Here is a 22813-nt window from a genome sequence, read left to right on the forward strand (position 1 = left end):
TGTCTGCTATGTTCACATTTTGTTTGTTTATGTTTTGACTGCATACGGTTGTACTTTGTAGAACAAGAAAATTGCAGAATACAAACAGAGTAAACTTATCAGTCTTCACTGTTCATCTTGCGGAGACATTATAGACACATCTTTGCAGTCTTTTACCCTTTTGATAAAATAAACTCTAGTAGACATAATATAATTATGGCTTTTGAAATTAGGTATTACAATGCTAATTCATAACAAAGACGTTATCAAATTCTTCACTGAATTCCCATGTTTTTTGGGACACCAGTTGTAGATCAGATAATCTTAAATCAAAATATCAAAGGTTTACACGATCAGGTTGCAAAGACATAGAGTGAAGAAATTTTGAACTTTTAGCAAAAGCTTTGTCGAAAATAAGTTGATTTTCTGTTCCAGCTGTGGGTTCGATGCAGTGAGGTTTGTAGATCATCTGTACAACCTGTAGATCTGGTTTACCTGGAGAAGGCCAGAGATTCCGTCCTAGGAGAGATGGATGATCTTCATCTCATATTTATGGCACAAAGAGATTCAAATCCACTCAAAGAGATTGTCAACTGTATCCTGTAAAATTCAAGACTTTTGCTCATGTGCATTTTGATTTCTTTTAAAAATGTCTCCTTCATATCATGAGAGACACAACTTACTGTTGCACATAAAGTTATAATGCACCTGAAGTGCAAAAAAAGAGGGAAAAGTGATCAGTTAAGAAATTAAACACCAACGTTATAGTACCGACCAGACCAACGTTAAACGTACTTGTACATTGATAATGTACAATTGTCGGCACAGTACGGCATTAGAAAGCTCTGATGTGAATAAATGTTCCTTTAAGAAAATTTTCACGATTTTAAAATTCAAAGTGTCAAAATTTATGATTTGTTTTTTTTTAAATTTTGAATCGCCAAATTTACACGATTTTGTCTGAAACTCAGTCTAAATTTAGTCAAATGATCAGATAGAAGCATTTATTTCTACATAAAATTAAAGATGCTAAATTTAAGTTCCTCGCACAAATTTATTAAACCTCTAAAAATGTTACTGCAAACCTAAGTAAATCTTTCAAAGTTGCCACAGTCCTTTGTAAACCTCTAATAACGTGATCACAATTCTTAGTAAACCTATAAAAGTTACCACAATCTTTAGCAAACCTGGAGTTACCACAATTCTTAGAAACCCTCTAATAATGTTACCACAATCCTTGAATTAAACCTCTAAAAATGTCATCTCAATTCTTCTTTAAACCTCTAATAATGTTACCACAATCCTTGAATAAAACCTCTAAAAATGTCATCTCAATCCTTGTTTAAACCTCTCGTAATGTTACCATAATTTCTAGTAAACCTCTATTAAAATGTTACCATACTTCTTTGTTAAACCTCAAAAAAGTTACAACAATCCATTGTAAACCACTAAAAGTTACCAAAATAACATTAAACAACAACTAAAGTTACCAGTTGTTTAGGTATAATTAGTAAAAGTGTTATTTAAACATATTTTACTATTATTGATAGGGCCAAATAAAGGAAATTGTCGAGGGAGGGGTTAAATTTTTCCAACATTTAAGGTGAGGAATGTTAGAGCGGCGAATACGTCTGAAAATCATAGTTTTCACTTTTCAAGGAGGGGGGGGGGTGACTTTCTAACTATAGCCCCCCACCTCCCTGTATACAAGCATGTCTTGATGATAATTTGTAACAGAAGTTCAGTTACAGCCAATCTAACCTCTGTAAATATACACCTTGTAAAATAGTTCCACAAATGTAAATACAGTTTAACGCAGACTTCAAAAGAATTTATAAAATGTGGTTTGAATATTTTTCAATGGGTTTTACTATGGATTTACCTAAGTCTAAGTAATTATAAAAATAAAAAATAGCATGCAATATGCGGGAATAGTTTAAAAGGCTTCATATAATTTTTCTATTAAAAAGCTAAAAATCTACAGTATTCCATTTTTAGTAAGTTTAGAAAACAACATTTTATAAATTCTTTCGATGTCTCCGAAGTTCCAGCTTGAACTGTATAAAAAATAAAAATATAAAATAGAAAAAGCTTTAAACATGATGCCCTAATGTTAAACTTTTTTTTCGTTTAATTGAAAACTATTTATCTTATATATACAATTATAATGTTCAATTACAATACATAAATAATATTTGTCAATGTATTTTTTACAGAAAACAATATATCTTTTAATATTCCCTCCTCGTTTAACTTTTATAGCTATAGTGTTACAAGCTGCATAAAATAATAATTAAAGTATCAAATTTTAGTGTTTCAACTTTAACATAAAATATAAATTTTTAATTACAGGCAAGTGCAATATAAAACCAAACACATTCTAAAATTGGAAAGATTTTTTGTGTGTATGATAGTATTTGTACGTAGGGTTTCTCGGTTTTACGCCCTTGCGTATTGCCCTAGCCCCTTTGCGTATATCATTACGTGTTTGCGTATATTTAGTCAGTGGTTGAATAATCTCGCAACCTCGAAGGCAGTTTCCGTATCCACTGACTCAAACTGAGCATGTCCTGTAAGCCTGGGCCCTGAAATATCTAAAATAATCGATAAATGACAAAATTATTATCATTTTATGTTTTTAATGACCAAATAAATATCCCAAAACTATAAAGTTCAAAAGAAAAATTATATTTGTTTATATAAAAAGTGAAGGTTTCAGGGTCCGTCTTACTGATACCAAAATATTGCCTTTAGTCTGGTTCTATACTGTTGCACTGTACGAAAATATTGCACACAGACAGTTCTGAGAACTTAACAATACACATGCTTCACTCCTCAGCACAAAAACTTAGGTAAAACATACACAATTGAAGGAAGTCGTCCCTTTTCCTACCTCTTCATTAGTTCTCTCCAAGCAATTTTGATTAGGGTTGATGCCAATGTAAGTATTTTGATTCATGTTGATGCAAATGCAAGTATTTTAGATTCAGTTGATGCCAACGTAAGTATTTTAATTCAGTTGATGCCAACGTAAGTATTTTAGATTCAGTTGATGCCAATTGCCAATGTAAGTATTTTAGATTCAGTTAATGCAATAAAGTATTTTTGATTCAGTTGATGCCAGTCTAAGTATTTTTGATTAGGGTTGATGCCAATGTAAGTATTTTTGATTAGGGTTGATGCAAATATAAGTATTTTTGAATCAGTTGATGCCAATCTAAGTATTTTTGATTCAGTTGATGCCAATGTAAGTATTTTTGATTCAGTTGATGCCAATGTAAGTATTTTTGATTAGTGTTGATGCAAATATAAGTATTTTTTATTCAGTTGATGTAAACTGTAATTTGTCACAAAGTCTGATTTTCTTATCCCTATATCTTTGCAAACCTTTAAAATTTTTAACTATAAATTCTGCTAAATTAAATAACCTTAGTTTGAAATATCCAAGATATAGTTAGATACACCATCAGAATGCTAAGATAAAGGTATTAGTAAATTTGAGTTTATGGCAAAAGCTGAGTTCCTGTGTTTAAATGAGTCTAACTCGTCTTAATATTCCTCGTTAGTAAACAGTTTGAGGATTAACCAACGATAAATAAGTTAATGAGATCTACTTTTTATACCGGAAAGTTCCGAGGTAAAAACTTTGAACTTTTTGATCAAGATAATCCTTGTGGGAACTGTTAAATTGAAGGGTTTAATATGCTTGATCTACCGCCAGTTTCAATTTTGCTCTCTGGGTTCCGATCGCACCGGGACATCCAATAAGAATTAATTCAATTCTTCAATCGTATTATTAGTTGATCTCCGGATTTACAAAACAAAAGTTTTGATCTCCATCCAGTCAAAAGTTGTTTTCTCCTCAGAACTATCAAAATTTCTAACTGTAGGAGAGTTGAACCTGGAGAGGACGGAATGCCTCTAGTAGAGAAAGGACAAGGACAAGAAGGAGGACAAGGTTCTTTGTGTCGGACAACCAGCTGTATAGAGGATCCTCAGGTAGAGTTTGATCCTAGTTTAATCCTAGTTTAATCCTAGTTTAATCCTAGTTTAATCCTAGTTTAATTCTATTTTAATCCTAGTTTAATCCTAGTTTAATCCTATTTTAATCCTAATTTAATCCTATCTAAATCCTAGTTTAATCCTAGTTTAATCCTAGTTTAATCTAGTTTAATCCTAGTTTAATCCTAGTTTAATCCTAGTTTAATCCTAGTTTAATCCTAGTTTAATCCTAGTTTAATCCTAGTTTAATCCTAGTTTATTCCTAGTTTAATCCTAGTTTAATACTAGTTTATTCCTAGTTTAATCCTAATTTAATCCTATTTTAATCCTAGTTTAATCCTAGTTTAATCCTAGTTTAATCCTAGTTTAATCCTATGACAACTAGGTAAAGTATCAAATGGCAAAATACTGCTTGATTATTGTGCTCTGAGTCTCTGGTTCCTCTTTATTGTTAATCCTTGTTCTGATCTATAGTTAATTCATAGTTTGAAATATCTCAGGTCTACGACATTAGGTTGCAAAGAAACATAGAGTTTAGAAAATTAGACTTTGTGGCAAAAAGTCGATTCCTTTAAAACTTAAAAACGTGATCTATAAAAGTTAAAAATTATAAAAACATCACGACTTACTTATCAAGGGAAACTTTCTTCAGTAAGACCCATACATCTGTGGAATAGGAAGACGACCGTCAGACTTAATATACGATTTTGAACATACCAATTTGAACATTAACCACAGCTAGTTTTCAGGGTATACAATTATAGATCCATCTCACGGAAAAATTGGCAAAACTATTTGCTCTATAACAGCAGCAAATACAAATAAAGGTTTTCTTTCTTTTTCAGTAGTTTTATGGGTCCCACTGTATCTAAAAATAGATAAACTTCTTGATATATAATATTTAAACAGGGTTCTGCTCTCGCCTGCCTCAAGCATGGAGACCTAAGACAACTTTCCGACATTCTCTCAGAGCTGGGTGGAAACCTAAACCTTAATCATGGATACCCGGAGGAGAGCTTTAAAACCTTACTCCAGGTACCCCGTGATACACAGACAAAATAGATGAAGCCTTAAATTTACTCCAAGGCCCAAGAACACCTAGCATAACTAAACCTTACTCCAACTTCCAAGTACAGTCGACATACAGAACAAAACGTATTATAACTAAACGTTATTGAGTACACCTTAAATATAAGACCATACCATATATTATAATTAAACCTTACTCCAAGTACAGTTATTGTACAGCTTAATATAAAGAACATAACTTATAAAAACTTAACCTTACTACAATATATATATATATATATAGAACATAACGTATAATAACTAAATTAAAATAGATATTGGTGTCACATTGTTTTACGGCTTAGTAAAATAAATATTGGTGTAACATTGTTTTACTGTTTGGTAAAATAAATATTGGCGTAACATTTTTTACTGTTTAATAAAATAAATATTAGTGTAACATTGTTTTACTCCAGTTTAATAAAATAAATATAAGTGTAACATTGTTTTACTGTTTAATAAAATCCTAGAGTAGNCTGTTTAATAAAATGAATATTGGTGAACATGGTTTGCTGTTTAATATCATGAATATTGGTGAACATGGTTTGCTGTTTAATAAAATGAATATTGATGAACATGGTTTGCTGTTTAATAAAATGTATATTGGTGAATATGGTTTGCTGTTTAATAATATAAATATTGGTGGACATGGTTTACTGTTTAATAAAATAAATATTGGTGTAACATTGTTTTACTGTTTAATAAAATGAATATTGGTGTAACATTGTTTTACTGTTTAATAAAGATTTATTTGCAAAAATATATTGTACCATCGTTAAAATCTTATTTTCTAATTCTGATATCTTTTCAACCAGCTTTTTTATATTAAAAAACCACGAATTTTGCAGAATTATAAACTATAAGTTTGACGCAGTGGTAGGCGATTATTTCAATAAAGCCGACTTTTGATTTCAATAATGATTTTTATTGAGCTGTTTAACATACACATCTATATATAAATTTGGCTTGTCATGGTGTTTGTCTGTTTGTTTGTATCCAATAAACGTCAAAACGGCTGAACCGATCGGGCCCAAATTTTTTGTGGGACCTCACGTGACCCCAGGGAAGGTTTATGAATGATCAAAATTTTAAAAATTTGCGTTGAAAAGTTTTTTATTTTTGAAAATTTTGAAAATGCGCGAAAAAATATTACAAAATCTGCAAACTTTTTTGTTTTTGTTTTATACTGTACAAAGAGAAGATGTTCAGAGATAAAGCCACAATTAAAAGTTGAAATAAAAGATGCGCGCGAAGCGCCCTAAAAGCCTAGAAATTCAGGGTGCGAAGCGCCCTGAATTTCTAGTAAACATAGAAGTCAAGAGAAGCTGTCAAGCGAAAAGCAATCATAAAACCTTCTCTTCGATTTCTATATGTATTTGAAAAAAGTTTGTTAACAATAAAAACTTGAATAAAAATTTGTCATCATTGTATTGATATATTCGCCTACCACTGTATTTTAAAGGTTGCGAAGATAAATGAATTAGAAATTTTAATTTTGAGTCAAGTAATTACAGCTCCTTTGAATAAGAAACCTTCTTATCTGAAAACCTGAACATAAAACAAAATACAATGATAACCAGAAAATTCTGGAATAGCAAGACAAATTTTAGAATTGATATAACTTTTAACAGTCCAAGGAGCATAAGACACAGCAATTAGTTGTGTAGTGTAATCAAACCCATTTTACTAAATTAGTGATGTGATATTTGTCCAGTAAAACTATTTGCTTTGTAACAACATCAATTACACTAAAGTTGTTAACACAAATTCGAAATATAAGGAAGATGATTTTACCGACTCAGATGCCGTGGTCTATTCTCAAGACGTGTGTATCCATTTCCTCTATGAAGCACCCACATGTCCCCCTCGCTCCTTCGTCCCCTCCTTACCCCTCTACACATCCCAGCCCTCAGTCAGGTTAGGAGAGTTGAGCTAGTAACAGCTCCGACACAGGGAGCCTCTTGACTCCTTCATGATGATGAAACAGATTTTCAGCTAACAGCAGGCGTGCTTACTGCTTTTACCCGAGGGTTCCCAGTTCATCATGCATTCCAGAGACAACATAATCGCTCATAGCCAGCATGGCAAGCCGCGATCTCTTCCTACTGATTTTGATAAGCCCTGTTGTCTAAGTTCCTGTTGATCTGCTCCACCAACACGAAGCTCTACAACACTCCCATGAAGTGCCATCAAATATTCATCATTAATTCCTTTGTTAATATCTAAATCAACCAATTTTAACTCCGTCTTATATGCAAATATTTCAAAACTTTCGTTTTTAAATAAATGTTAGAAATATCCATTTTAGATCTCTTTATTTTACTATAGTGACTTTTAAAGTCAACAAAAGTATAATACTAATATAATGTCGTCTTCCTATTCCATTGTTTTCTGGTTATCACTGCACGTGAATTAACCTCACAGTCGAATATAACTTAATTTTTTAAGGAAAAAAAAATAAAATAAAAATGTGCAGTGATAACCATTATAGGAAGACGACTTTTAGACTCAATTTATGAATTAAAATAGTCCAATATGCATGAGATACGGCAATGTGCATTGTAAACAGACCCATTCCACTTTATTTGTGATTTAATAAGTGTCTAGTAAAACTATTTGCTTTGTAACATCAAATACACTTAAGTATTTCTATAAAAGTCGTCTTGCTATTTCAGAGTTTTCTGGTTAGCACTGTATAATGCGGAATCGGATGGCCCAAATAAAGTATTTGATATAATATAATATAATATTTGATATATATTTTGAAATGTTCTGATTTACATAAGACTAAAAGTTAATAGTTTTGTAGTAAAATGTATATTCAAATGTAAGTTTGATTTGTTTTCAATATGTCCTCATACTTAGATAATAGGCATAGTTCATATTGATAAATTAAAACTTTTAAATCTGAATTCTTAAAAATAAAATCAAGATTCTTTTTTTGTCACTTTAGCTGTTATACTAGGTCAAACCTTTGAGTGAGACGAGGGAACTGTAAGAGCATTGTTAGTGCTTACTGAAAATAAGCAACATATTGTTACGTTGGAAGAAGGCAAGTTTATACATGTACAATATATACAATATATATACAATATAAATACAATAAACATATCATTGTTGACCATAAATATAACTTCTGAACCTAACCCCCTCCCACCTGTAAGTCGTCGTTACCAAATCCTTTTGCAGACAATAATGATTTGCGGATTTCATAATCTTCGTTCAGGGATTTCTTTCTTTACCGTACAATTGAAGGAAGGGGGATTTCGTTATGTTTGATTTTAGGTATGGTTGGTTGGTTAATTGGCTAATTGGTTCGTTGGTTAATTGGTTTGTAGGTACACGTCTCAGTTCTTTTTACGGAGGAGTTCGTCAACCCTGGTAGCTGAGATTGATTTCGTGGCGCGGGAGACAAGTTCATTCTTGAAGAGGATGATTTTCTTCCTCGAGGTTTGAGGTTGAACCGGATGTGGGTCAGCTGGAGGATCAGGCTTGGGTGGAGGACTTGGTTCGTTTGGAGGATCTGGATTGGCAGGAGGATCTGGTTCAATTGGAGGATCTGGTTCAGTTAAAGGATCTGGATTGTGAGAAGAATCTGGTTTGATAGAAGGACCCGGACTGGTCGGAGGATATGGATTGGTAGGAGAATCTGGTTTGATTGGAGGATAAGGTATGGTTGAAGGATTTGATTTGGTTGGAGGATCTGGTTCGATGGGAGGAATTGGATTGCTATGAGAATCAGGTTCCATTGGAGGATCTGGATTGGTAGGTAGACCCGGTTTGATTGGAAGATCAGGTGCGGTTGAAGGATCTGGATTGGTTGAAGGATCTCGTTTGATTAGAGGATCAGGATTGGTATGAGGATCTTTTTCAAATGAAGGATTTGCATTGATTGGAGGATCAGGTTCCATTGGAGGATCTTGTTCGATTGGAGGATTTGGATTGGTCATAGGATCTGGTTCAATTGGAGGGTCTGGATTGGCTGGAGGATCTGGTTTGATTGAAGGATCAGGTTTGGTTGAAGGGTCTGGTTTAATAAGAGGTTTAGTGTTGGTAAGAGGATTATGTTTGGAATGAATGGAATTAAATTAATGACAATGTTAATTTTATAAAACGACAATGTTCATACGATTAAATGACAATGTTAGTAAAATTAATTGACCATCGTAATGAAATTAATATTATAAAATCACAATGTTAATATTATAAAATCACAATGTTATTAAAATTAAATGACCATGTTAGGGAGTGTTCGCGAAAAATGAAAGGGGGTATAGGCTTAATGCGAAAAAAAGCGCTTTTGATCGTTACTAATCTTACTTCTATCTGTTGCGTCTATAAGGAGAAAATTGTTAAAGACGTCTCATACCGAATAACTTAGGGCCCATACAAATTCAGAAAATTGCAACATACGACTTAGACCGTAAAAAATCCCATGTTTATTTTAATTTTCGGCGGCAGAAAAAACATTCAATATAATGGTGTTTAATTTTTAACTCCTAGTTTGATGTGAACTAAATTTCTTTCTTTTATTTATATATATTGTTTAATTTTACGTTTTCTATACTAAAAGAAAGGACTGTGGCGCATTTTATGCAAATGATGTAATTTCTTCAAAATTGTACTTGATAATCTATATTTGGTACTGTATACTATTTAATGTATAGAAGTGAACTATATAGATTTAATTTCTTCTTGACATTATTGATTAATGGGAAAATGATGTAATAAAATATTAGTGATTAAGGTCACTTACCTCAGGTGTCATTAGGAGAATACAATCTTTGCTCTTCTATACGTTTAAGGAGGGGGGAGGAAGGCTAAAACCTAACCTACTATAAGGTTAGAGAAACTAAATGGTTTAAATGGCAATACAATAATAAATGGCGCGACTTGCATATATAATTTTTAAAGATTTTCGGGATTCAATGGAAGTTGTTTCATCCAAAAAGATTAATAAAAGAATGAATTTTAAAAAAAATGAAATTTAAACATGAACAGATATTGACAGAATATAAAGAAACTAGTTTAAAACAAAATCGTGTTAATTATAGATAAAAGTTCTACTTTAGACTGAAATATTATGAATTATTGAAAGCAAATTCTATTTTTAACTTTTATACAGTCATAACCAGAAAGACCGGGAATTAATCAACAGTTAATCAGACGACTTTAGTCTTTACATATATATTTCTGATAATTTAAACCTACAGTAAAGAGGCAGGCTAGTGCTATTTTGTTATCATTGTGTCATCAATCTTAGTTGTAAAATTTGTCTGAATAATTTAAAATTAATTCCGGGTCTTTCTGGTTATTACCGTAAAAAATAACGCAGCTCTGTCTTACATTTGGCAGTCAATTCTAAATGTAAACCTGTAGAAAAATATGACTGAATTATGAAAATCAAACAAACCAACGTGTTTGTCATTGGTTTTCTTGGCTGAATTCATGATAATGTGGAAAACCCCGGAATGTAAGGGGGAAAGTATAAAGATCGAATCATGCAATTGAAGTTTAGTAGAGGCTGAAACCCCGGTCTGTCAAGAGGTTCAATTCACCAAATTTATTCAGGTTATTAAAATAATTAAGTCCAAATAAATGATTAAAATTTAATTTTTCAGATTACAAAATGCATGTCTATCGCGGTCCATTTAAGTTCCAGGTTGAACCTTATACAGACTACTACAACCAATTTTCAAGCCAGGAGCGCAACATTGGGGAGGATATTCATTCCACGGGGCCATCTCTTGAGAGCAACGAAGACGAAGAATTCTGGTGGATGTTTGCGGCATTGTTCGTCGTCATCTGTTTCCTCATTTTACTCTTTGGACTTTCACTGCAGCTTCTAGCCAGGGCTATTCTCAGGCACAATCAGGTACAGCCTACAGTGCGTCTCATTAAACATGAAAGTTGAAGATTTTTTTTTTCTGCGGCACTCATTCGTAAATCGTATTTTACTAGTAAATCCTTGAATTGAAAATCACAAAATACTTGTAGTCATCACATTTCCAAAATGTGGCCTCCTTTTTTTGGTCATATGACCGTAGATCTTCAAGTCGTCCCTCAACCGTCATGATTTGTGGGATACCCTGTAGTTGAAGTCAAAATCAAACATCTTCTATTGATTAAATGATTTCTCTCCAATTGTCCTTTTTACTTTTTTAGAATTTAATGCTCAAGCAGAATATGGAGGATTATTTCTCCACACCTCGGAATTCCAAAACTCAATTGATCAGATCTCTTTCTTCCACCTTTCCTGCAACAGGTCAGGTCACAGGCGTTATTATAGATCGTCTTTTATTTTTATGAAAAAATATATTTCTTACGAGCTAAATTGTTTTTTTTTTAATTAAAGATTTACAAAACTTGAACAAAAAGGGATTTATTGTGACGTTTTAAGAAAGTTCTAAAACTAGTTTTAGTGTACATTTATCAAACATATTTATTTCAAACATCATTTAACAAACATCATTTAACAAACATCATTTAACAAACATCATTTAACAAACATCATTTAACAAACATCATTTAACAAACATCATTTAAGAAACATCATTTAACAAACATCATTTAAGAGACATAATTTAACAAACATTAGTTAACAAACACCATTTCATTCACAATTATTAAATATCATTTAACACACATTATTTTACAAATATCATTTAACAAACATCATTTAACAAACATTAGTTAACAAACATTAGTTAACAAACATTACTTAACAGACATCATTTAACAAACATTAGTTAACAAACATTAGTTAACAAACATCATTTTAACAAATATCATTTAACAAATTTCATTTAAGAAACATCATTTAACAAACATCCTTTAACAAACATCATTTAACAAACATCATTTAAAAAACATCATTTCAGAGACATAATGTAACAAACATAAGTTAACAAACATTAGTTAACAAACATCATTTAACAAATATCATTTAACAAATATCATTTAACAGACATTAGTTAACAAACATTTTTTAACAAACATTACTTAACAAACATCACTTAACAAACATTAGTTAACAAACATCAGTTAAGAAAAATCACTTAACAAAAATCAATTAACAAACATTTCTAACAAGTAACAACATCATTAATTAAACAAACATCATTAAAAAAAACTTTATTCAACAAGCAATATTTCTGACTGCTAGACGGTTCCAAAACTTTGATGTGTCTAAAATGTCACAATAAAAAAAATATAAAAAATCCTAATCCCTCCAATAAGTTCCTTTCTCAACGATAAAGTCTATTAAATTTAATTTAATGCAATAAAAAGTAAAATGTAGTAGTTTTCTCTTCATGTAAAAGACAAATATGCGGCTATAATACAAACATAGCAAACGATAACCTGAAATCTAATAACACATTTTATTCTTTATTTTTAGAAGATGACGTTCAGCAACTAGTTCAAACCTGCCATTGCCACGGTCTCAAGATATCCGTATGAAAAGTACAGAAGAAGTTTCCTTAAGAAGCAATTTTATATAAAAATTTACATCTTTTACAATTATATGCATTTACGCGACATTTTTAACCATTTATATATAAACTTGTGACAATACTTTTATATAAACATATATTTAAGAACCATGAACATTAAAATGACGGGGCGACATGTCGTCTTCTAATGGCAAATAACTAGAAATATGATTCGAACTTGCCAGCGCCCAGCCAATTGATCGATTTACAAAATACTTCCGAAATTTTTTTAATTTACAGTTAAACTGGGAAGCAACTATTTTAGAAATTAAAAAGAGAATTTTTTTTATAAATTTACTAACTTTTAGTGTCGTCCCTTTTAGAAGATTTTACTACTAATTATCTTAATAATAACATAATTTATACATATTAATTGAAGTTGTTCTCAGTGATATTAGCCAAATGTGACTCGAAATATACTATTCTATAAATTTTAATTGCAAATAAGATTTTCAATTACACATCTACTTGTAATTCAAAAGTCATGATCTAATTTTAGAAGTATTATTATATAAATCATTAGGTACAGTGCAGTTTTTAAAGAACTGGAATGAATAAAGGTCTTCTTTGATTTACTCCGAGAAGTGTATGCTCATAGCTTTCAATATAATTAGAAAGTTTAAACTGCAATTTTTCAGGGAGCTTTTTTACAATTTTTTTTACAAATTGGAAAAGGCTGAACATTTTTTACTTGTAAAATTTTCGACATCAACAATGTGAGCACCAATTTTTTAATGAATTTATGCCCCACCTTTGGCAGTTTGCTTTAGAAAGCTTCGTAAAAAGAGGGAAGAATGACTACTTGTTCTCCGAGCCCTCCTTCCCAATGTCTAGTCCGAACCACCGCTTAAATGCTGCATGACACATTTTCTTACAGTGAAACCCTTAATAACGAATACATCGAAAGAATTCATCAAATGTCGTATTCTTCACTTTCTGATAATGGAATGTTGGAGATATTTAGTTTTGAATTAAATGATTATATGGAACTTTTTAAACTGTTCCCGCATATTCATGGCTATTTATTTATTTTCAAAAATACTGAAAATTACGTAATATAGTATAAAACTCATTGAAAATTTGTCGAGACGACATTTGATAAAATCTTCCGATGTATTCGTTATTAAGGGTTTCACTGTATGCAATTAAATGTTTATGTCATATGTCTGTCATTACAAATTCGGTGGCTGGCTCGGACTGCGAAAGTTGCAGCCTGCTCTCCTGACCTAGAGACTAGTGATAGTTAATGTTGTTGTTATATTATTGCTGACAAACTAGAGAAGCAACAATATTTTTATAGGAAAACTTATCTTTTTCAAATTCTATTTCTTATTTTTTTTAAATTAAGGAAAACGGGTAGAAATCACAGACTTTTTGTTATAGCTTTGATAAAAGCGTAATTTTCAGTAACCCTCCATACAAAGTTGGCAATGTCCGATTCACATCCGTTATTTCCTCGAAACATTTATCTGATTAGGGAAGGAACCCCCGGACGCCATAAGTCTCTGCTGTGAAGACATCGAGCCTCCCAGATTCGCTAGGCAGACCGAGCCTCCACCATACAGCAAGCTTTTTTTAAATCTTGGTTTTTATGAGTGATGAAAACTTTTAACAATTTTTTTGGACGTAGTGGCATAAGAATTTTACTAAAGATTAGAGTTGTTCATTGATTGTCATGAATAGAAGCATATATGGACTCATAAAGTGGTTTATAAGATTTATTCTAAAACTTTAAACATTTCTTACGATGAAAGGAATTGATCTTTGGAGAAATATTTCTGGAGTAAACTTGGTTTGTTTTGTTGTAATCTTAGATTTAAACAATACCTTTTTTTGAAAAATGTTAAGATTTAATTATGATAATTTATTTATGATAATTAATAAATACTTCTCATCTTTGAGAAGCCTCTCATGCCACTATGTCTAAAAATTAAAAAAAAAAAATTTTATACTTAAACACAAGTTTAAAAAAAACCTCCTGTAAAATGCCCCAGTTTTATAAAATTAAAGTATATAGTGTCAAGTTCTAAGGTAGTGAGATTCATGAAAAAAATAAAAAGTGAGATTTGAAAATCCAAAATGAGAATATAAAATTTAAACTTTTATTTTCAAATTGTGGTATTGGCGGTAGTGAGATTTCAAAAATGAAAAAATGAAAATAAAAGTTGAAATTTTGTATTTGGATTTTTGATTAACAAATCTCACTACCGCCGATACCACAGATTGAAAATAGAAGTTGAAATTTTATATTCTTATTTTGGATTTTCTAATCTCACTACCGCCAATACCACAGTTTGAAAATAGAAGTTTAAATTTTATATTCTCATTTTGGATTTTGAAATCTCACTACCGCCAATAAATTTTATATTCTCATTTTGGATTTTGAAATCTCACTACCGCCAATACCAGAGTTTGAAAATAAAAGTTGAAATTTTTAATTTTGGATTTTGAAATCTCACTACCGCCAATACCAGAGTTTGAAAATAAAAGTTTAAATTTTATATTCTCATTTTGGATTTTCAAGTCTCACCACAGTTTGAAAATAAAAGTTGAAAATACCGGTGTATTGAACCCAGAACTAATTTTCCGAGAGAATAGAAAATTACGAAATTCTTTTAAAGATTTCATTTAAAGACGACATTTGTTCGTCTTCTTACTGGTTACTAATAATGCATGTGGGAAACCCCGTCTGGGTCCGATTTCCGAGCTTGCAAGTTTCCCGGAAGCGCCGAATCCCGAACCTTAGTCTTCACTCATAACCCATGTACTTGCGTGCACCAGTTCCGATCCTTCCTTCGACCGACGCGCGTTGAACTTAAAACTACAATACGCATTGCGTAACACCGGCAAACTCAAGTTTACGCAATTTTAGTGAAGAATCGTGATCTTGAGTATTAAATTTATGAGTCCTTTAAAGTACTTATATTCATAATATATATAGAATTGAAACGAATATGTAATTAACCCTATAATATCCTTGCGTGTAATTATTGCCCCCCTTATATTACCCCTACCCAAGCCAAAGTATCCCCATCTCCCCCCCCCCTATTCCCCGCCCCCTTCCTTACCTTTTTTCTCCGCTAAAATCGCCTAGAGGGGTTTAAGGGGAGGGAAAGGGGAGACACCCCATCCCAAAACATTGGAGGGAAGGCGGGAGGGTACTAAGTTTTAACCCAACAGAGATCCGGATCCAAAATATGGGAGTGAGGGGGTATTTTCTGTAACCCCCCCTCCATCCGTTACTTTTTATAGTGGGACTCATCCCCCGTAGCCCTACCCCTGTAAGGCTTTTTTTTTTATTTTAAAGTATTTAAAAACTTTAAACAGGCTTGACAGTTGAAAGCAATCTTTTGCCTTTGATCTTTTGTGTACACAATGTTTTGTTATCAGCCAGGATGTTTTGTTATCAGCCAGGATGTTTTGTTATCTAAAGCTAAAAATATTTTCTAAGTGATCAATGATTTGTTAGTTCTGTTGTGCAGTCTTAGGCTTAAAGTTATCAACGCACATATATTCCTTCTAATAGACACAACTACAGAGAATAAACAAGAATTAATGGCAACATTGCAAAATCTACATAGATTAGATTGTTTTAAATTCTAAATTTAAATATTAAAGGGGAGAACTAAACATAAACTATTTTTGATATCCAGCACTTCAAAAGACGGAAATATAAATCCTCCCAATCAAAGCAAATATGGTTAAAACTAGTAAATTATACTAGTGTCCCATTTCTTTCCGTAGTAGAGTTTCCAGTGAACGAAAAATTTCGCGAAAAGATGTGAAATTTCCCGAAAAAGTGAATTTTTCGCCTTTTTTCATGAAAATAGAACTCTTATGGGTCTGGATCAATTCCAAAAAGGCTTAGGTTTCAGCCTATACCCTCTTTCATTTTTCCTTTACAGTCCCTTTAAAGAGACTGTAAGTGAAATTTTAAGTGACCCTCCATGCAAAATTGTTTTCTCTTCCAAAGTGACTTGTGCATTACTACTGCAGGAAATCATACAAGAATTATCTGAATTTAACACTTTTGAATCTAGAAGAACGACCATTTTCTTCAACACTATGTATCAGATAAAAGTTTAAAGGGTACCGTTGTGAATTGGGAATCCTCATCTTTGAATGGAATTATTCCTTTAAGTAGTTAAATTTTCTTTCTCATTCTTTCCAAACTTCCTGGCTCCGTGAACCCTTCATTGAATTTAAAATTATTGTTTTCAATCCAATTAATTAAAATCTAATGGACGCATCCCATAACTAGAGCTGGACGCACTGTACCCAACTCTAGCCAGTACATCATGTACCGTATATGCATTTAGTTGTACTGTCCAGTCTGGACTACCGAGCGTATGGTCCACCCAGCAATTTTTCTGAAACAAATGTAGCCTGACAAGATCACAGTGACTATATACCGTTTACCGTTTTCTGATTAAAGAGACTGTTCACATAATTTCATGTGAACCTCAACTTACAGCTTGATTTACAGAGGTACTCCTAAGGTTTTGATAAACACAATTTCTCTATTGTTCCTTTCTTTACTTTCCTTTACGTAACAAGATAAAAGTTTGGGAATTCCAATTAAAAAATAAATCTATTTTGAGATGCGAAATACAGGGAATAACTAACACTGTAAGTCGGGCATGTCACTCATTAAATAAAGAACCTCATTAAATTACGTTTTCAGTACGTTTTTTTGTCTTGGTGTCTGTTTATTTGTATATTCGTTTGTATTCAATAAACAACATCTAAACCAAGAATGTAAGGAAAGGAAAGTTTATTTGAGTCGTGTATACTCTGCGTACATAGAAACCAGTTCTCTTTGGGCGGAATTTGAAAACAAGAATAGATGCATTGATGTGTTCGTTTAGTATCCGAGGAGGTTAAAAGCATTAAATTTTGAAAATTTTGATAATTCACATAATAGTTTCCTATGACCAGAATATTTCATCGATTTTTTGTGTGAAAGATGGATCCCATTTCAGGCTTCGACATCCGTCTTGTGTTTACATTACCGCCCAGAGACAGTGCACTGAAGTACAAAAGATGTGTACACTTCTGAAATAACTTTCCTTGCCTTACAATCCTTGATCTAAGCGGCTAAACCATAATGGCCCAAATTTGTTGTTGGACATGACCCCAGGGAATGTTTGTGGAACCTCAAAATTGAAGAAAAAAATCCTGAAAAATATTTATTTTTAAAATAAAAGGAAAATCCGCCAAATTTCAAAATGATTTAAATTGGCCGACTTTCAGAGCAACAGTTAAAAGCTAAACTTATTTACAGGAATGGGGGTGCGAAGCGCCTTAAAAGCCTAGTGTTAAAAAATCCTTTTGCGACATTTTTGAAGGAAAAAGAAAAAAAAGACAACATTCATTCTATAGTGTTGTGGTTCCGCTGTATTTGTAAAAATAGTTTTTAATGTTTGTTGCACGCACCCCTGACCCTTTTGTAAGAGTAAATTCAACCTAAAGTCTGACCGCGTCCACCTTGTTGCACCTGCTTAGTCCTATTGAGTGTCTGTTTATTTACCCAATATCCAGGCGATACAGTACAAACTGGGACCGGAAAGGTTGACCCGGCTCGGAAATTCAAATGTACTATGGCTGCCCGTGGTTAAGTTATTTACACCAAACGATTTATATACGAAATCTACCAACTGTTTCGAAGTTGCAGATTTTAAAGTTTGTCGATAAAAATTCTAGAATGTGTTCAACGCCCATCTCTGTCCCTAACATAATTTCTAAAATAGATATGCATCCCATTATACTTAAAATACCATACACAAACACTGTTATAACATGATTACAAAATTGTATGGTTTTGCAAAAACCTATTTAAATTTGCAAATATTAAATAGATAGGCCTTGACTTGTTTTATGCATGGTTCTCATTAATGCAGTGTATCAAAAATCTACAGGTTGACAGCCAGCTTAAATATAGGAATACCATGGGGGCAAAATTTTCTGAAAAATTGCAACACCCTTCCTTATACATTTTCAAGTTATATTTTTTAATATGTAAAAATATTTTTTTCTCACTTAATTGGAACTTATGGAAAAATAAATGGCTATAAGAAAATGTAATCTTAATTATTCTTAGGGCATAAAATGACATTACACAAATGATAAAGTAATTTTTCTCCATGCTTCCTTTTCCCCTCCCTCCCTACCCCGCCCCCCCATCCCATTTTTTCTTCCCCCTCTACTACCCGGTAGGTCACCCCTCAACTACCCGGTAGGTCACCCCTCCACTACCCGGTAGGTCACCCCTCCACTACCCGGTAGGTCACCCCTCAACTACCCGGTAGGTCACCCCTCAACTACCCGGTAGGTCACCCCTCCACTACCCGGTAGGTCACCCCTCCACTACCCGGTAGGTCACCCCTCCACTACCCGGTAGGTCATGAAAGACCGTGAAGAGAAAAATGAAATCTAATTGAATAGAAATAATAATCAAAGGCCCACATTTTAACTTAATTTAATCAAAAGGAACTCCGGGCTATGTCTGCTAGACAGTACATAAGTGCAGTGGGGGAGAGGAGCACAGGGGGAAGGGGAGAATTAAGGAGGGTGAAGGAAGGTTAAGTGGCTTATGGTGGTTAAGGAGGAGGGGGGTGGGGGGGTGGGGTAATATTGAAGATGAATTATAGTAGACACGAAAAGTATCCACGAAGAAAGACGTCATGTAATGCAACATGAACTTTACATATTTTATGAGAAACGTTTTACAAACTTCTTGTATATTTATTTATATTTCATATAGGACAGATAACCTTTTGGGATTTACAGATTGACATGAATTAGTTCCCACGGGACTGACGTCATGACGTTATATAGTTTTCAAGGATTTCTTCTTTTAGAATTTAAAGGATTTTTCCTTTTATGCTTTAAAGAGTGTTTAAAGAAAACTAACACGGTTCATATTAAACAATTTTTTTAATGTCTGATGAATATATTTCTTTATGTTTTTATTATCTCACCAAAACATGTTTTTATTGTTTATTTTAATTATATTTTTTCTAAAATATTTTTCATATCTGAAAGGATTAAGAATAGTTTAAAACAGGAAACGAACCTTTTAAAATAAAAAAATAATGACTATATTTCAAGGTTACTTTCCAACATTTTTTCCTTTAATTTGTAAAAAACTGCGGGGGTCCAAATTTATTTTTGATGATACTTCAGATTTTTCGTTTCCCATTAGTCATGGGAGGGATAGCGTCAATCGTCATTCAACTTTGTAAAATATATTTCATGTTAAATTTTAAAGCCCAAAACTAGTTTAACCCAAACATGACTGGGGCGGGGTTAGTGGGTTTGTGGCCCCTCCTTTTTTCAAACTTTCTTTTCTAAACTGATATACGTTTTTGCCTTGAAACTTTTTTAAAGATCAAATGTAAAACAAAAAAAGAATAGAAACTAAAAACCATTTTAAAACAGAACATCTAATATTTTGAAACAGCAAACCAGTTTTGAAAAATACTCTAGAAACAGAAAACTAGTTTGAGACAGAAAACCGTTTTAATTTAAACACAACACGGGAGAGAAAACAATTACTTTTAAACTTTTATTGAAAGTTTGAATTTTTGTAAAAAATAAAAGATTTTAATCCGATAAAAGTTGAAATCAAGGGGATGGGGACAAGATAATTATGGGTCTATTATACATCTTTTTTTTTCCAGAAAGAAAATGGTGAAATAACCCTTACTAGGTGAAGCAGCACGAGAAATAGGAATAATTCATTTTATAAGAAAAAAAGTTTGGTAGACACTAAAAGTTTATTTCTGCAAAACAAGTTCAATCTTTATACAACCTAAGAATTGGTGAGGGAAGGGGAGTAAATATACTTAATTTTGGGGAGGGGAGGGAGGAGGTTATTTTTATTGTTAAAGGGGAATGGGGGGGGGGGGCGAGGGATACAGTGTTAGTGGAGGAGGGGGGTTTGATTCTATACTTGCAATAATCTGGGATCAAGGTTTTCATTTCCGTTTTTTCACAGACACACATCTACATACCACAAACATACATCTACACACCACAAACATACATCAACACACCACAAACATACATCTACACACAATTGACATACATCTACACACTACAAACACATCTAAACACAACAGTCATACATCCACACACCACAAACATACACACACTCACCACAAACATACATCTACACACCACAAACATACATCTACACACCACAAACATACATCTACACACAATTGACATACATCTACACACCACAAACACATCTAAACACAACAGTCATACATCTACACACCACAAACACTCATATACACACTCACCACAAACATACATCTACACACCACAAACATACATCTACACACCAAAAACATACATCTTCACACAATTGACATACATATTTACACCAACAAATATACACCACAATCATACATATATACAAGACATACACCTACACACCACAAACAGACATACACATAATAAAAACAATGGGTTCATTCATGTTCTTGTAGTAAATACTAAACAAATACTGCAGTTTGATAACAATTTATTGAATTAAAATGTTTTGCTTGTTCTTAGGAGTTATCAATTTATAGTTTACACCATACTCAAGAATACAAGAACACAAGAATACAAGGATACAAGAAAACAAGAATACAAGAATACAAGAATACAAGAATACAAGAATACAAGAATACAAGAATACAAGTATACAAGATTACAAGGATACAAGAATACAAGAATTAAAGACTTCAAGAACACAAGAATACAAGAATAAAGTGATAATAAGAATAAATATAAAAGAAGTTCCGAAGAATCAATTGGAGATACAAGATAAGGTGAAAATTTCATGATTAGACCAAAAGAGTTAAATGATCAAATTGGTCAATAGAAAAGTACACAAGGAAGAATAAAAATGATAAAAAGCAGTGCATTACATAAAAGTGAAAACGAAATATGAATATTATTTGAAAACTGAGTGCAAGAAGGAGACCATATATAAAGGAAAGTGAACGAATTGTAAACACCCACCAGCTATATACACAAACCAATTAACCCAAACCCATTCGACTGATTGCAACAATTATATAAACCCATCAGAAATGATGCAATAATAATATATAATTTCAGGAATGACTTTCAGGAAAGATGGTTTCTTAAAATTGACTTTCTCTGTTATGATTAAAAATTGCACTTTTATTCAGTTAATTTCAGATGCAAAAACATCGGTCTTGATACCTTTCTGTACAATTTGCATTTTAACGATTTCAAATATTAAATTTTCCAAATGTTTTAAACCCTGACTTTATCCTTTCCTAACCATCTGATACTAATAGGGATAATCAGGATCTCTCTGGTTTCATATAAAACCAGCGTGGGAAACCTGAACCAGATTTATACCGAACTCCCCAAAACAGAACTTGCAAGTGAAAGTGACAATTGCACCATCCTTGAAGAATAGTGCTAGTTAAAGTTGCAATCTGCTTGAAGTATGTTTGTATAATAAGCTAGAGGGGAGAGAAGGAACAGTACTACAGTTTATCCCAGGATATGATCCTGATACAAGATGTATTTATTTCATTGTCCACCTCAAACTGGTCAAACAGTACATTCTGCTCGTCAGGCATCAACCAGAACTCGTCCCAAATCCATGCTAGACGACTGGGCTATGCTCCAAATTCGTCCAACGGTTGGTCCTGTGATTGGTCCAGCTAGAGGACGAATATCTTCTCAAAATTTACTCAAGTTTGGAATTTTAATGGAAAGGATAAAACGTGATTTATTAAATCTTTTTACACACTCTAAAGGACTGTCAACATAATTTTAAAGGGAGTGTTCGACAAAAGTTAAAGGGGGGTCATGCTAAATCGTTAAAAAAGTCAAATTCCACTCAAACCGTGCATAATTTTATCAAATCTTTAACTGATTCTTTAAATATTCCAACACATAAACTCCTGAATTAATTCGGGTCATTTTCTCCTTATAAACGCAGAAGATTGAAGTAAAATTAGTAAAGATCGAATCCAAAATTTCTAGAATTCAGCCTTTGCACCCTTTCAAATTTCGTAAACACTTCCTTTATGTCGCCGATGACTGAGGCAAATAGAAATCCGAAACTTTGACTTTATTTCTGTAAATCAAAGATTTTAAAGTTCTTGGCTATTTTCTGGATGGTTGAAAAAAGTTAACAGTCCCATTTGTTGATACAAAGTTATTGGTCAAGAAATTTAAACAGAGTCTTTTACATAAGTTTGTCTTTAAGAACTATTTTCGTTGTAAATTCT

General features: G+C 32.5%; 2 protein-coding genes across 2 annotated transcripts; one reads left to right on the forward strand and one right to left on the reverse strand.

The window, feature by feature from the left end:
• Positions 1-8396: 8396 nt before the first annotated feature.
• LOC111695256 (vegetative cell wall protein gp1-like) lies at positions 8397-10499 on the reverse strand. The gene is made up of 2 exons (XM_023464498.1): positions 10463-10499; positions 8397-9076 (listed from the first exon to the last, which is right to left on the reverse strand). The coding sequence occupies exons 1-2, from the start codon at positions 10497-10499 to the stop codon at positions 8397-8399; spliced, it is 717 nt and encodes a 238-aa protein (XP_023320266.1).
• Positions 10500-10579: 80 nt separating this feature from the next.
• LOC111695425 (uncharacterized) lies at positions 10580-12588 on the forward strand. The gene is made up of 4 exons (XM_023464749.1): positions 10580-10620; positions 10671-10924; positions 11215-11314; positions 12449-12588. The coding sequence occupies exons 2-4, from the start codon at positions 10679-10681 to the stop codon at positions 12508-12510; spliced, it is 408 nt and encodes a 135-aa protein (XP_023320517.1). The 5' UTR covers positions 10580-10620; positions 10671-10678; the 3' UTR covers positions 12511-12588.
• The last annotated feature ends 10225 nt before the right edge of the window (positions 12589-22813 follow it).

This window comes from Eurytemora carolleeae, unplaced genomic scaffold (assembly GCF_000591075.1).
Source record: "Eurytemora carolleeae unplaced genomic scaffold, Eaff_2.0 scaffold43, whole genome shotgun sequence".
NCBI classification, from domain to species: Eukaryota; Metazoa; Arthropoda; class Copepoda; order Calanoida; family Temoridae; genus Eurytemora; species Eurytemora carolleeae.